The following is a 13,489-nucleotide window of genomic DNA, read 5'->3' on the forward strand; positions in this document are numbered from 1 at the left end:
ATGGCTCCCTGGAACATGGGCATCTCTACTCCGTCTCAGCCTTCAGCCACTGAGGTAGGAGGAGTCACCCATTCTTTTCTTTCTTTTTTGGTAGCAGTGATCAACACCAGGGGTGTTTAACCACTAAGCCACATCCCCAGTCCTTTTATTTTTTATTTTGAGACAGGGTCTCACTGAGTTGCTTAGGGCTTTGCTAAGTTACTGAGGCTAGCCTTGAACTTGTGGTCCTCCTGCCTCAGCCTCCTGAATCTCTGGGATTACAGGCATGCACCACTGCACCTGGCTAGCCATGCTTCAGATTAGAGACCTGGACTCTCTGTACCTGTAATCTTTGAAAGTGGCACATTTGGAATCCAGTGTGTCCATTTTTACACAAACTGCCTGGGGAGGGATGGCATGCTCTGGGCCAGATCCCCAACTTCAGGACAGCTGTAGCATTTCCCAAGGCCTGTCTGAGGCTAGGACTCAGCCTAGGCCCAGAGAGGCAGTCAGAGGCACTTGATCCATGTGGAGGCCTTGCAGATGGATTGCTTCAGTGGGGGTAGGGATATGACTACAGAAGATGTGTTGACATGCAGGCTGGGCTGGGTTGTGGCTCTGTGCTTTCCTGTATGTGACCTGGGATCTGTTTCTTCCTTTGCAAAATGAGTGTCATATACCTACTTCTCACAGTAGTTGTGAAGATCAAATTGGATATTTTCTTTCTTTCTTTTTTGTTTTTTTTATAAATGTGCCCTGAAGACTAAGTGTTGTGCAAATTTCAGATGATAATGATAATGGTGGAATTAACAATTATGATGATCACAAAATGGGATTGTTTTGCCCAGAGCGGCTGCAGGGTGTTCATTTCTAGCATGGTGAGGGGTGAGGAGGGGGCTTGGGGTGGGGGAAGGGTTAGCGCAAGGGCTGGTCCACTTCCCATCCTTGCTGTGTTCCAGAGCTCTAGACAGGGTCTGGCAGTCCTAGAGGCCCCTTCTCTCTCTCTCTCCCAGGTCTCCAACCTCCGCTCCAAGGTGTCCCGCCTGGCCATCAGTACCCTGGGAGACCTTTTCCGGGCTTTAAAGAAGAACATGGACCAAGAGACTGAGGAGATCACCCGCTGCCTGCTCCAGAAGATGGGGAACACCAGCGAGTTCATCCAGCGGGCAGCCAACCGGGCCCTGGGTGCCATGGTGGAGAATGTGACCCCTGCCCGTGCCCTTGTGGCCCTCACCTCAGCAGGCATTTAGTATGTGGTTTCCTGTTATCTAGAAGGGCCAGGGAGGCAGGGGAGAGGCTCTAAGATGTGAGAGAAGGAGGAAAGGGACAAGGAAGGAAGGAGGCAGAAAAGTGGGGCTGCAGAGGGTCAGCGTGCCCAAGGCGCCCACCTCAGGCTCTGTAGCTGGGGGAGGGAGACCCGGCTTCTCAGTGGGCTTTTCCCCACCCTTTCTGAACCAGGCTGGGGATTCTGGAAGAGAAGGGGTGCTGTTGTTCTGCTCCAAGACTGGGGAGCACGGTGGCCATGGTAACACCTCAGTCACAGAGCAGTCTGGGCTGTGCCCCAGGGGCTCCTGCCCTCCCGGGGGCATTCTGCTTCTATCTGATGAAATTTGGGCCAGTGAGGAGAGGAAGGCACAAATGGCCGTCTCCTGGGGAGGGAGGGGCTGCAGTTGGAGCCAGATTTGCTTTTCCCTTAAGAACAAAAAGCAAAACCAAAGGCATTTCCCGGGCCCTCTCTCCCACAGGGCGAAATGCCCCTCCACTCCGCTAAGTCCACCAGCATGGGCCTCTCGGGGGACATTAGGGCCTGCCGCCACAGCCAGCACACCTTTGCATGTCGCCAAGGGTGAGGCGCTCCTGAGCCACGTCCCCTGGGTTCCATTCTGGATCGCCCCTTTACCTCTCCAGGCCTCCTGATGTGTTTCTCTTGTCAGAGTTCAGATTCCACCTGTCACAGTGACCAAACCACCCAGTTCAGTTCAACAGACATGCACTAGGCTTCTGCGGTGTCAGGGTGTGCTGGGTGCCTGTGAGGTTGCGTCGGAGAGGGGGCCCTGTTCTCTGTTCCCAGGGAGCTGGACGCCTCACCGGGCTGGGGGCAAGGGCACACCTCAGAGGGAACATCTCAGTGTGCCTGTGAAGCTGGGAAGGAAGAGGAGACACTGACTGGGATTTTTCTAGGTGGAGGAAAATGGGGTGGCGCATGTAGATCAAAGGACGAGCATGCACTCGGGCAGGGCCTGAGAGCACAGAGCCTGGGGCGTTTGGGGAGCATCGTGGCTTCAGGCACTTGTCCCTTCCTCACAGTTGTTGTCATTGTAGCCCTGTCATTAGAACTGATCGCTCTGTCCTCCAGGATTTCCCAGCCGTGTGTGGGAGCCACGGTGGGCTGGCCTGAACACGGGTCTACAGTCTATGCTTGTAGATCCATATTTTCCAGCGGGGACCCCCACATCCCCTTCCTGGGACTGACCACGTGGCTGTGCTTCTTTCCTTTCAGCCACCGAAACCCATTAGTCCGGAAATGCACCGCTGAGCACCTTTCAGTCGTCCTGGAGCAAATTGGTGCAGAGAAACTTCTCTCAGGCACGAGGGACAGCACTGACATGCTGGTGCACAACCTGGTGAGGCTGGCTCAGGACTCCAACCAGGACACCAGGTAGAGCAGGGCTGGGGCCTGGGGCAGACAAGGCCACCAGCCAGCCCCAGGGGCCCGGGCCAGGGTTCAGCTTCCCTGGGGTCATTCAGGGGGACCGTCAGGTAGACTGAAGCTGATTTTCCTATTGTCCCCCCTCCCTCCCATGTCACAGTCAAGTCTGTTCAAGGAGCCGACAGTGCCCCCTGCCTCCACGCTGCTTCTTCCTTCCTCTCTCTACTCCTTGCCAAGTCGCTCCTATCTCCACCCACCCCGGCTCTGTTCTCTGCAAGACTGTTCAGTCATTTTGCCAAGCGGTATCTGCGGAGCACTCTTCATCCTTGTGACACAGCATTGAATTGGAAAAACCAAGCCCCTGTTGTCTGACTCTTAGTTAAGGGAGTCGGATAGTAAAAGGATGAATATTAGATCACTTTAGACACAGATAAAGGATGCAAAGGTAAAAACAAACAAGAAGACAGAGCAGAGAATGGGCTGGGAGCGAGTTTAGACTGAGGTTTGGGGAGATGTGAGAACTGACCAGCTGGATGGAGTCAGCCTTTTTGAGAATGTGGGAATGTGATCCAGGCAGAGGAGATGGTACAAAGGCCTCTGGATTGGAATTGCCTGGTGTTCAGGGACCCAGGATGGCCAGCCTGGGTGGAGTACCAGGAGTCAGAGGTGTAGTGGGCCAGTTCCCAGATAATGGAGGGCCTCAGAGGCCAAGGTCAGGGTTGGAATTTAGAGTTGCATAAAGGGAGGCCACAGGAGGATTTTTTGGTTGGAGTGTGAGGACGTCTTAGAGGGTTTTAAGCAGGCCAGTGGTGGAATGAGGTTGCACCCAGGTGCGGCCCCGCCCAGCTGGGGCTCCCAGCATGCTGCTCCCCGAGCCTCCCTTCTGTCACCTGAGGTGTCTGCCTCTTTGTAGCCCATCCAACAAGTGACAATACTTGGATTTCTAATTTTTATCAATCCCATGGGTGAAGGTGACAGCTCATTGTTGTTTCTGAGTATTTTTTATCCTGGTGAATAGTGAGTTTGAGTGGTTTTTTTTTTTCATACTTGCTAGCTTTTGGATTAGAAATATCTCTTTCTGGCTGCTCACTGGAGGACCGACAGTTAGGGAGAGGAGCCAAGATGCTGGGTGGAGAGCAGACGATGGCTACACATGGTCTGGGCAAGGGGGACTGGAGGCTGGGCTAGGATTGTGGGTGACTTTGATACATTTTGAAGGCAGAGCCAATAGGACATAGATGAGTGGTGAGGGTTGTGGGGATACATAAATCAAAGATGCCTCTCAGGTGTTTAGACAGAAAACTTGGTGAATGAGAAGAATACTGGTGAAAAGGAAGGTTTGGGGTTATTTGTTTCTTCTTTCTGTAGGTGATGGAAATGGAGGCCTAATCTCTCTCTCTGGGTCTAACATTCTTTCCCTTCTGACCTCCCTTTTATACTGGATGACACTCCCTGACTTTCATTTTTCATTTTGGAAACTCCATGCCTCCTGGTTTCTGGTCACTGGACCTCCTGGTTCTCCTTTACCCAGGGCCATTTCTCCACCCTGCCTGCCCTCTGCATGGAGGTGACTGCGGAGTCTTTACTCCTTCATTGTCCTCCTCTTCTGGCTCTCACTTCTCATGACTGCAGCCACCAGCAGACTCTGGCGCTGCCCTGTCTCCCTCCAGACCAGACGCTTTTTGGAGTCAGTCTCACATCTCTGATACCTCTAGGGGACCTGTCACTGGATGTCCCAGTAACCATCTTCAGTGCATAGTGTCCCTAAAGGAGCTCATTGCCATCTCCCGAAGCCTGATTCTTTGGCTGTGTTTTCTTGACGGTTCATAGTGACCATTACTTGCCCAAGTCACACAGGATGCAAAATAGGGATTCCTATACTTCATTGAACCTGAGACTCACATTTCCCCCGCATGGTAAGATCTTTGAAATTGGCTTGCGTCTTACAATCAGAGACCTCTCAGTTGCTGTTGTAAACCAAGTGATTACAACTTGGGTTTTATTATTTTCACATTTGCAAACTTTGGCATTCAAGTTTGCATTGTAGGAACCTATGCTGTAAGCTTTTCTTTCCTTGTCAATCTTTTGATTTATTTACAGAAATCATTTTGGGTGCTCTGCAGAAAATTGTTGAGTTTAATTACTGTTGAAAATGCCTTAGAAATATTATACTAGTATTTGGCATTGAGTTGAAAAATTATTCTGTACAAGACGACATGGAGACAAGCAATGGGGCATTCATCAGACGTCGGCGAAGCAATCATTCACTGTTGAAGAAATGGCCAATATTTCACATTTTCTTGCAGAGAAACCACCAAGGACTTTACCTGACCCAAGGAAGGAAAATGCTCAGCAGTAATGTTACCTTCTTTTTCCGAGGTAGCCTTCACGCGTGGCGCAGCGACGCTGAAGACAGTGGAAATTGCCAGCATTTTATTTTTCTGTTTTTCCTCAGTGGAAAATAAAGTAATGGTGCATTTTGCAATCAATGGAGTCTTAGGTTGGGTGAAATATGATAATTCTAGATGCTTCCTGCTATCAAATCCTGTACTCCAACCCCCTAGCAGCTCTTGAATCTGACTGCCCCTTCTTATCCCCACTCTGCTGCCTTATTTCAGGTCTTCATTTCGTGCCTGGGCCCTGATGATAGCCTCCTAATGGTCTACTGGCCCCCAGGCTTGTCTCTACCAATCATCCCTCACATTGCTGCCGGAGACAGTGTGACTAATGCACAAAGCTGGTCATTCCTCAGCTTCCTGTCGCCAGCAGCTAAACTCCTTCATGTCTCCTTAAACAGGGCCCTGCCTTCTTGTCGACCTGTCTCTTCCCGGTCCGTCCCTGCTCACTCTTCCTCAGTCTGATCTCCTGCTGATATGTCAAATGTGCTATGGTCCCTGGATGGCCCTTCTCCTCCTGCTTATTCCCTAGTCCCACCCCCACTTGTGAACTCCCACTCATCCTTTGAGTCCCAACCCCAGGGTCAGCTCTTCTCTGAAGCCTTCCTTTATTTCCTCCCCCAACCACCACCATTCACCAGGTAGAGCCAATTACTCCCTTCTATACTGTCTTCCTTCAGACTCTTAAATGTACCAGACTAGAAAAAAAATTAATTATATTTTTTTGTATAGAATTCAACAGAATATTGGATAGCCATTTAAAAGGATGCTGATAAAGAGTTTTAAATAACATAGAAAGATAATGGATGATAAAGTGAAAAATCTAGATGCCAGGCGTATCTGCACTCTGGTATCAAATGTATTTGTGTAGAAAAAATATATTTTTTTTTAATTTGGGACTGTTTTTTTTTAAATTAATTTTTATTGTTGGTTGTTCAAAACATTACATAGTTCTTGATATATGGAAAAAATATTAATATGTAAAAATGTCATAGTGATTTTTCTCTTGGTGATGGCATTAAGGATGATGTTTGTTCTTTTATGAATCTAATTTTTAAGTGGGTAGGAATTGCTCTCCTAATGAGGAGAAGTATTAAAAACTCTCCTACCCTAATTGGGAAATTACGAATCTCAGGTCTTGTGCCCTTCTGTCGCTGTCACTTCAGCTTGCTCTTTCTGCTACGGCAGGTTTTATGGCCGGAAGATGGTGAATATCTTGATGGCCAACGCTAAGTTTGATACATTTCTGAAGCAGTCCCTCCCGTCACATGACTTGCGGAAAGTCATGGCGGCCATCAAGCAGCGGGTGAGTCGGTGGAGTGTGACTCTGAGTCTTTGGGGGCAGAGCGGAGCCTGGTGGCCCTCAGTGGGTCGGGGGAGTGGAGAGTGGATTCCAGAGCTTCACTTTCCTCCGTTGCCCCTGACAGGTGGGATAAATGTGGCTTCTGCCCCTGTGCTCATGCCTGGTTCTGACCCTCCCTGCCTAAAACTTCCTTGAACTCCCTGGGTCTACACAGCTTCATCTGCTGAGGGGGCATCTTGTCTCTGTCCTGCAACCTCCAGGGCTCTGGAAAGCTCAGCTGTGGCCTCTGGAGCTCTCCCAGGCAGAAGGGGTGATCCCTCATGTTGTAGTCTATACCAGAATGGTGGGCAGTTCCCTAGAGGGCAGCTTCTTTTAGCTCATGTTTGGTGTGTCTTTTTTTCAAGGGGACAGAAGATAATCATGAACTTCCATCTGCCAAAGGTTGCAAGGTGTTGAGGAGCCTGGTGGCATATGAGAACGGCCTACCCACCGAGGACGGGTATGGCTCTCTCTGGGGCTTCATGTTCAAAACTGCCAACAGAAGCATCTTGCTTGCCCATGGTCCGGGGTTGCTCTGGGGTAGACGTATGGATCTGGTGAACAGCTGAGACCTAATTGGGTCTGCAGTACAAATGGATAGATTCAAAACAAGTGTTGCCTCACCCACATCTTGGGCAGACCCAATGGAAGCTGGTTCCTGCAGGCTTGGCCAAGGGAGTGCCCTTCTGCAAGTGCAGGTGGGGCTTGTTGGTCTGGCTCTGTGTGAGGTCAGTCTCTCTCCATTCACTTAGATCAGCAAATCCTTTGGGCACCAGATGTGAATGCGCAAGTAGGGCATGGCCAGGGCCTGGGGGGGGGGGGCCCTGGATTAGTTCAGAGACAGAGCTGGGATACAGCAGGCCAGAAGGCCTGGGCTGAGGGGTTGGAGGGTGGATCCTGGGAACAATTAGAAACCAAGCAGGAATCTCAAGGTCACTCCCTAAAATTTAACCATTCTGCCATGTCTTGGGATGTTGTCTGAACTCAGCAGGACCTCAGAAGAAGGCCCACCCCCTCTTCAGTAGCAGCCTCCCGCTTTCTCCCACTAGGCTCTCTCAGCCAGGAGCTCTAGTTCCAGGGCCCCCTGCAGCCTCCCTCCCTGCTGTGCCTTTGTTTAGGTTTTGAAATCTTCACCTGGACCATGCCTATTGGCCTAACAGGCTCAGCTCACCTGTTGTCTTCTCTCAGATGCTCTCTGACACTCTGTACTCTCCTCCCCTCATCCTCAGGGTGGACAGCTGCTCCTCTCCTTTATGACTGTCTTCTATTGGTCCATGACCTCCCTAAGGCAAACACTGTGCTTCTGGTCGTTCTCAGTGCTCAGCACAGCTCTTAGCACTAAGTAGGCCAGAGTGTGAGGTGTAGGAATGAATGACAGATTGGATGATGCCGAGTCCTTTTGGCTGGGACCTGGGTATAGGGCATGACTCAGTGACCCTGACTTTGAATGTGGGGTGGCAGTTTTCTACTGAGCTGCTCTTGTGCTGATTCAGTCAGGCCACGGGGCTCAGATGGGCATGTAATCCAAATGTCAGGGAACGGAGCTTTATAACATTTCCCCAGTTACTAGAGGAATGAGAGCAGACCCTGGCCAGCAGGTGCAGGACCCAGCCACCAGGTAGAAGGTGGGTCCTGATGACCTTAAAGACCTTTCTCCAGTCTTGGATTAAATGTGCATTAGTTGGAGCTCAGTAGCTGAGCACTAGAATGTGTGAGCCTCTGGGTCCAGTACCACAAAAGAAAAAAAGAAGAAGAAAAGAAATGTGTACCAGTCATCTTCTCGTGTACATTTACCCGCCACTCCAGCCTTCCCCGCCAATTTTGCACGTCTTCTGAAAGGAGGGGAAAAGGCAGGAAGAGAGAGCTCTGCCTGCTGGAAAGAGGATGGGGCCCTAGGCAACCACATCGTTGTCCCCTGGGGAAGAGACTTTCAGAGTTCTCAATGCCAGTGTCCCCAAGCGGCGGGTAGAGGAGAAGCTTGGGGTGGACCAAGCTGCAGGTGCTCATCCAGTGGGATGGCATGTGGTACAAGACGTATGTTCATCCCTCCTTCTGCCTAGGCTTGGCTCCAATGGCCCACGGCGGGTGGGGTTGCGCTCCTCGGCGTGGGGAGGCGTGGAGGCAGAGGAGCAGCTGCGGGAGCTGGTGAGGCTACTGGAGGCCAAGGAGTACCAGTCGCGGATGGATGGTGTGGGGCGGCTCCTTGAGCACTGCGAGACCAAGCCAGAGCTCATTATTGCCAACCTGGTCCAGGTGAGCACTGCCCACCCTGCCCTCTGGCTTCTCTCTCTTTTGTGGGTGCAACTTCAATTTGGAAAACTCTGAACCAGGGTTGGACATTGTGCCAGACCTCTCAGGGTGGAAGGGGCCTGCTTTCCAGTTGGTCTTGTGATGCCAAATGGGGACCTGAGGGGTTGACCACACCTTTGAAATGCTCAGAGGTAACTTGGGTGTCTCGTCTGTCTGACAGATTAATAATGAGGAAGGTAGGAAGTACAGGTAGAGGGCACCATGGGGGAGGTCTTGGATTGCTTTTGGTTAGTTATTTCCATAATGTATGGAGGCAGAGCCTGTGGTTGGGCCATGAGAGATGGAGCAGTGGATGAGGGGTAGGTACAGCCTTTCACAGGTGGAACACCAGGGTGAATACCTGCTTCTTCCTGGAGCAGGATTGCTGACAGTCACTCTTGTGGCAGAGTAGGGGCAGGCGAGGTCAGCAGACTTGGTGTCCATCCAGGTTTCTCACTAGCTGTGTAATCTGAAGCACAGCATTTAATCCCTTGGAGCCTCAGTTGTTGAATATGGGAAAGGGGGATAACACGTACCTGTGGTTGTCGAGGTCATTCAGTGGAAGAGCCCCGAGGACCTCCATGATGCTGGGCACTTGGCAAGCGAGGAGTGACCAGGGCATGTTAGGAGAAACTAACTTCTTGCCCATCTTCCTCTTGAGGAGATGAGCTCTTCATGATTGGGAATGCTCTGGAAAGACTGGAAGACCCCTTTCGAGGATGCTGTGGGGAATCTTGGCCAAGGGCAGTTGGTCAGGCTGGGTGAACTCCAGGGTCCCTGGCTCCATGGGACTCCCACTCAGCTTGAGCTCCCACAGGCTCTTGGCTTTTGTTCCCTCAATAGGTCTTTGATGCATTCACTCCAAGGCTTCAGGATTCCAACAAGAAAGTGAACCAGTGGGCCCTGGAGTCCCTTGCCAAGATGATCCCCCTCCTCAAACACAGCGTGCACCCCATGCTGCTCTCCCTCATCACGGCGACTGCTGACAATCTCAACTCAAAGAACTCGGGGATCTGCACTGCTGCAGCTGCTGTGCTGGATGCAATGATGGAGAGCCTGGGTGAGTGTCCTGCTCGGGCTGTGGGGCTCTGACTCCCGAGTCACCACATGCACATTCTTGCTTGGGAATCATCATAGTGGTGAATGGCCCTGGTTGGTTCTCAGGCCAAGAGCCTCCCAAGAGGCTCTGCAGGCCAGGTGTCAGCACCCCAGGGGCACTGACGCTCTGGCTGGAGCCTTCTCTGTGTCTTATCCAACCAGGCGCCAGATGGTTAGAGGTGGAGGAGATGTGGAGATGACTTGGTCTAACCTCCTCGTAGCCACACAAAGGAAATAACTCCCCCAGGGCCACATGGCACCATGGTGGCTGAGTGCTGGACAAGGCTCGGCTGGGGAGGGTGTGGTGATGGGCAGAGAGGGAGGTTGAGGGGATTGGAATTTGGGTGGAATTTTTGGTCCAAGTCTTTTTCCCCTCTCATGGGTTATTAGAAGGTGGTATCTGGTGTATCCAGTATATAGATGGAAGTGCAAGTTTAAAACTTCAGGTGTGCCAAGGAAGTAGGACCCGAGTAGACTCATGTCCAAGCCAGAGAGTAGTGAGTTTTCACAAACAAGTCTCCCTCGGTGCGAGGAAGCTTCTGATCTGAAAATTGCCTTTGTCGGCCTTGTTGCTGTGCGTCCTGACCAGCACAGGGCCATGTTTCGCCTTGGCATTCACTGAACAGCCCACCAGGAGGCTGGAAATACCTGGCCCATTTGTCCCTTCCTGCTCTCCGTGCCCTGGCTGAAGCCCAGCTCCTGGGGCTGGGAGAGCAGCTGTGTCCTTGACTGGAACCACCAGGAGGAGTTTCAGTTACAAATCAAAGGCCTAGTGAAGCCCTTCTCTATCTCTTGAGTTCATAAATATTGTCAATTTCCACATTTCATCTCACAGGGAATTTATGATTTGCTGAGTTTGTTGCTGTAGAACAAACAATATAAATCCAGCTCTAAATTATGGTTTGTTCTCAGCACTGCTCTGGGAAAGTGAGATTGCCGTTGCCAATAACCTAGCTCTTGGTAAATCACCATGGGCCCTGGATTTATTGGGATAACCTGCACCAAGCGGAATGCACTTTAGCTATTTGAAGAATATGACACCTGAATCATGGGAGAGGAGTTTTAACTCTTCCTCCCTCATGTGTTTCAGTGTCAGCTGTTTGCCTATGGGTCAGTCCCCTTGAGCACAGTGGAGTCTGGAGCTTTGGTTAGTAGAATCTGGGGACTCCTATGGGTGATAAGACTCAGGTCCCCTTTACTTAGGGACCTGTTTTCTACCTACCTGGATTGGGCACCCTGGAAAGTGGGGATCCTGGAGATGGCCTGTGTGTATCAGTTCATTTTCTGTTGCTATAACAAAATAGCTGAGGCTTTTATAAAGAAAAGAGGTTTGTTTAGCTCACAGTTCTGGAAGTTCAAGAGGATGGTATCAGCTTCTACTCCGCTCTGGTGAGGGTCTCATGGAGGATGGGTGGATGGCATCACAGTAGTAAGAGTGCATACAAAAGAGATTATATGGTGAGACAGGAAAACAGAGATGGGGGCTGGGGAGAACCAATCCTGTTCTTTTTGTGACAACCCACTCTCATGGGATCTAACTTCTGAGGGGCAATGCCCTTAGTGACCAAACTATTGTCCACTGGGCCCCACTTCTTAAAGGTTCTGCAACCTCCCAACATTTCCACACTGAGAGCCAAGTTTCCAAAACATAAACTTTGAGGGAACAAACTGTATCCAAATCGGAGCAGTCTGCTTTCTGTTCTGACCACACCTTGAGGCAGAGTTGCCACTACCAGGAAGATGCCTGCGGTTTCCCCTTCCTTCTGGGACAGGGTCTCCTTGGATGTGACTGACAGTTCTCCTTCTGGCCATCAGCTAGAGGCTTTGGCCTGGGCAGGGTGGAGGCAGGCGTGAGGGGGCTGACTTCCTCTCTAATCCTCAGATCAGTGCTCCGGCTGGCATGGAATGGTGTTGGCCTCAAAGGGCTGAATGAGCTAATAAATTCCTGGCCAGGGCTCCTGTGGATCCTCTGGAGTGAAGTCCCCTGCTTGGCTCTGGGCGACTTGGGGTGGAGGGGTAATGAGCTATCTGGGTCAGAAGGCTCCGCTGGGCTCCGCATCCTTTCTGTCCAACCAGAAATGTCGGTTTTGAAAGTGTTCTTCACCATCTGTCGAGCTGATTTCTCTGTGCACGTGGGCCAGAGCCTGAGGGGTTCAGGTGAGTAACCGGGAGAGTTCATCACTGCCGGCGAGGACCCAGGGGAGAATCAAACTGTCTCCAGGAATGGCTCTCGTCTGCCTGCAGTGGTCTGAGCCTGGCTCAAAGAGGGAAGGATGGATTCAAGGACCTAAGCTTCCCATTACCCAGGGGGTTGGGTGGTAGCAGCAGAGACCCAGGCAGGTGGGGACAGGAGAGAAGGGGCGGATGTCTTCCTCAATCGCCCCAGCAGAGCCTGGGGGTTCTAGGGGTTCTTAGGGACCCCTCCGGGAGGCAGCTTGGAGCCCACTGATGGAGGCCCTCCCAGGGATCCTAGGGTCCAGACTGGAGACGGACCATGAGATGCCATGATGTTAAAGTGTGAAAAGTCACAAAGCAACAGCTCTGCTAATTACAGGGCCACGGGGATCCAGAACAGTGCCACGTGAGGTCCTGGGCCATCTTCCGACATGAAGAAAATAGAGATGGCGTAACCAGATGGGCAGGCGGGCCTTCTTCCAGACCTCTTAAGATCCCTCTGGATCCTGGAGTTCCTGATGAAGAGGACTCATGAGCCAAAGTTGTCTCTCGCAGTTCCTTGGTTTTCCTGAGTGTGGGTGGGGTTGAGGGATATGTGGGTGGACAGAGCAAGTGGGGGTTTCTGCCCCTGTCTTTCTGAGGGGCACTGAGGGAGACACATTGGACAGCTTTTCCCTGACCCTGACCTCTGCCATTTGTCTTTGTCCTTCCTGGGGCCTCTCAGGTCTTGAGGCTCTGCGGCACCTTTCTGACTCAGCACCAAAATCTTTGGATTTCTGGGGAGTTCTTCTGGGGATTCAGGATGTTCTTGAGCAGACTGGCTTTGGACTCCGTTACTGGGTTGGTTACAGAAGAAACTTCACTAATTAAAACATCAGGCTGCCAGTGGCTCAGCCTTTCGCAGATGACCTTTGCATTCAGGTTTCTCAGAGCCCAGAGGAGCTCTCTTAAATTAGCCCAACTACCGGCCAGGGCTGGAGAGAGCAGATAAGCTGGAATAGGGAAGGCTTCAGACCTACTTTCCCTACTTCGCTCTCCCGATTTTAAGCTTATTACCTTATATAAATCATATGACCAACACTGTATTGTTAATGGAATTAAAAAATTCATCCATGATGCCTCTCCATCATAGCAACTGCCAAAAAATAGACCTATCCTCTCTTTCTTGTCTACCTGTGTAAGTTTCCCTAATTACACACCATAATGTAAAGATAATTGTTAATGCTTTTGGTTAGCACTACCCAGTTTCCCCATGCCTTTATATACAGTCTGTCTAGTTAACTTTAAAATATAAAGCTTGCCTTCACGTGGTAAGAGTGTTACTTATTAATTACAGAGAAAATGGGGGGAAAAACATTTGAAATGAAAAAAAGAAAAATAAAGCAATTCAGTTAGAGTTAGTGTCAGTTCCTAAAAGAAACCATTATTAGTATTTGGTGCTTTTCATTTTCGATGTTTTTCTGTGCATATTTGCAAACTTGCATATCCATTTGAATTTGCATCCTGCTTTAAACAAATCAGAGCATGAAAATTTGCATATGATTACACATTGGAGTCCCT

The 13,489-nt window shown here is 50.7% G+C and overlaps 1 protein-coding gene across 3 annotated transcripts in view; it reads left to right on the forward strand.

The window, feature by feature from the left end:
- The window catches only part of Togaram2 (TOG array regulator of axonemal microtubules 2), a 40,714-nt gene that overhangs the window by 19,825 nt on the left and 7,400 nt on the right, over window positions 1–13,489 (forward strand). For all 3 annotated transcript variants that reach the window (XM_076833655.2, XM_076833658.2, XM_076833659.2), the window contains 6 exons: window positions 993–1,228; window positions 2,480–2,638; window positions 6,214–6,331; window positions 6,733–6,827; window positions 8,428–8,620; window positions 9,500–9,716. In XM_076833655.2, coding sequence (XP_076689770.2) covers window positions 993–1,228; window positions 2,480–2,638; window positions 6,214–6,331; window positions 6,733–6,827; window positions 8,428–8,620; window positions 9,500–9,716 — 1,018 coding nt within the window. The remainder of the gene's footprint in view (window positions 1–992; window positions 1,229–2,479; window positions 2,639–6,213; window positions 6,332–6,732; window positions 6,828–8,427; window positions 8,621–9,499; window positions 9,717–13,489) is intronic.

Source organism: Callospermophilus lateralis, chromosome 14 (assembly GCF_048772815.1).
Source record: "Callospermophilus lateralis isolate mCalLat2 chromosome 14, mCalLat2.hap1, whole genome shotgun sequence".
Taxonomy (NCBI): Eukaryota; Metazoa; Chordata; class Mammalia; order Rodentia; family Sciuridae; genus Callospermophilus; species Callospermophilus lateralis.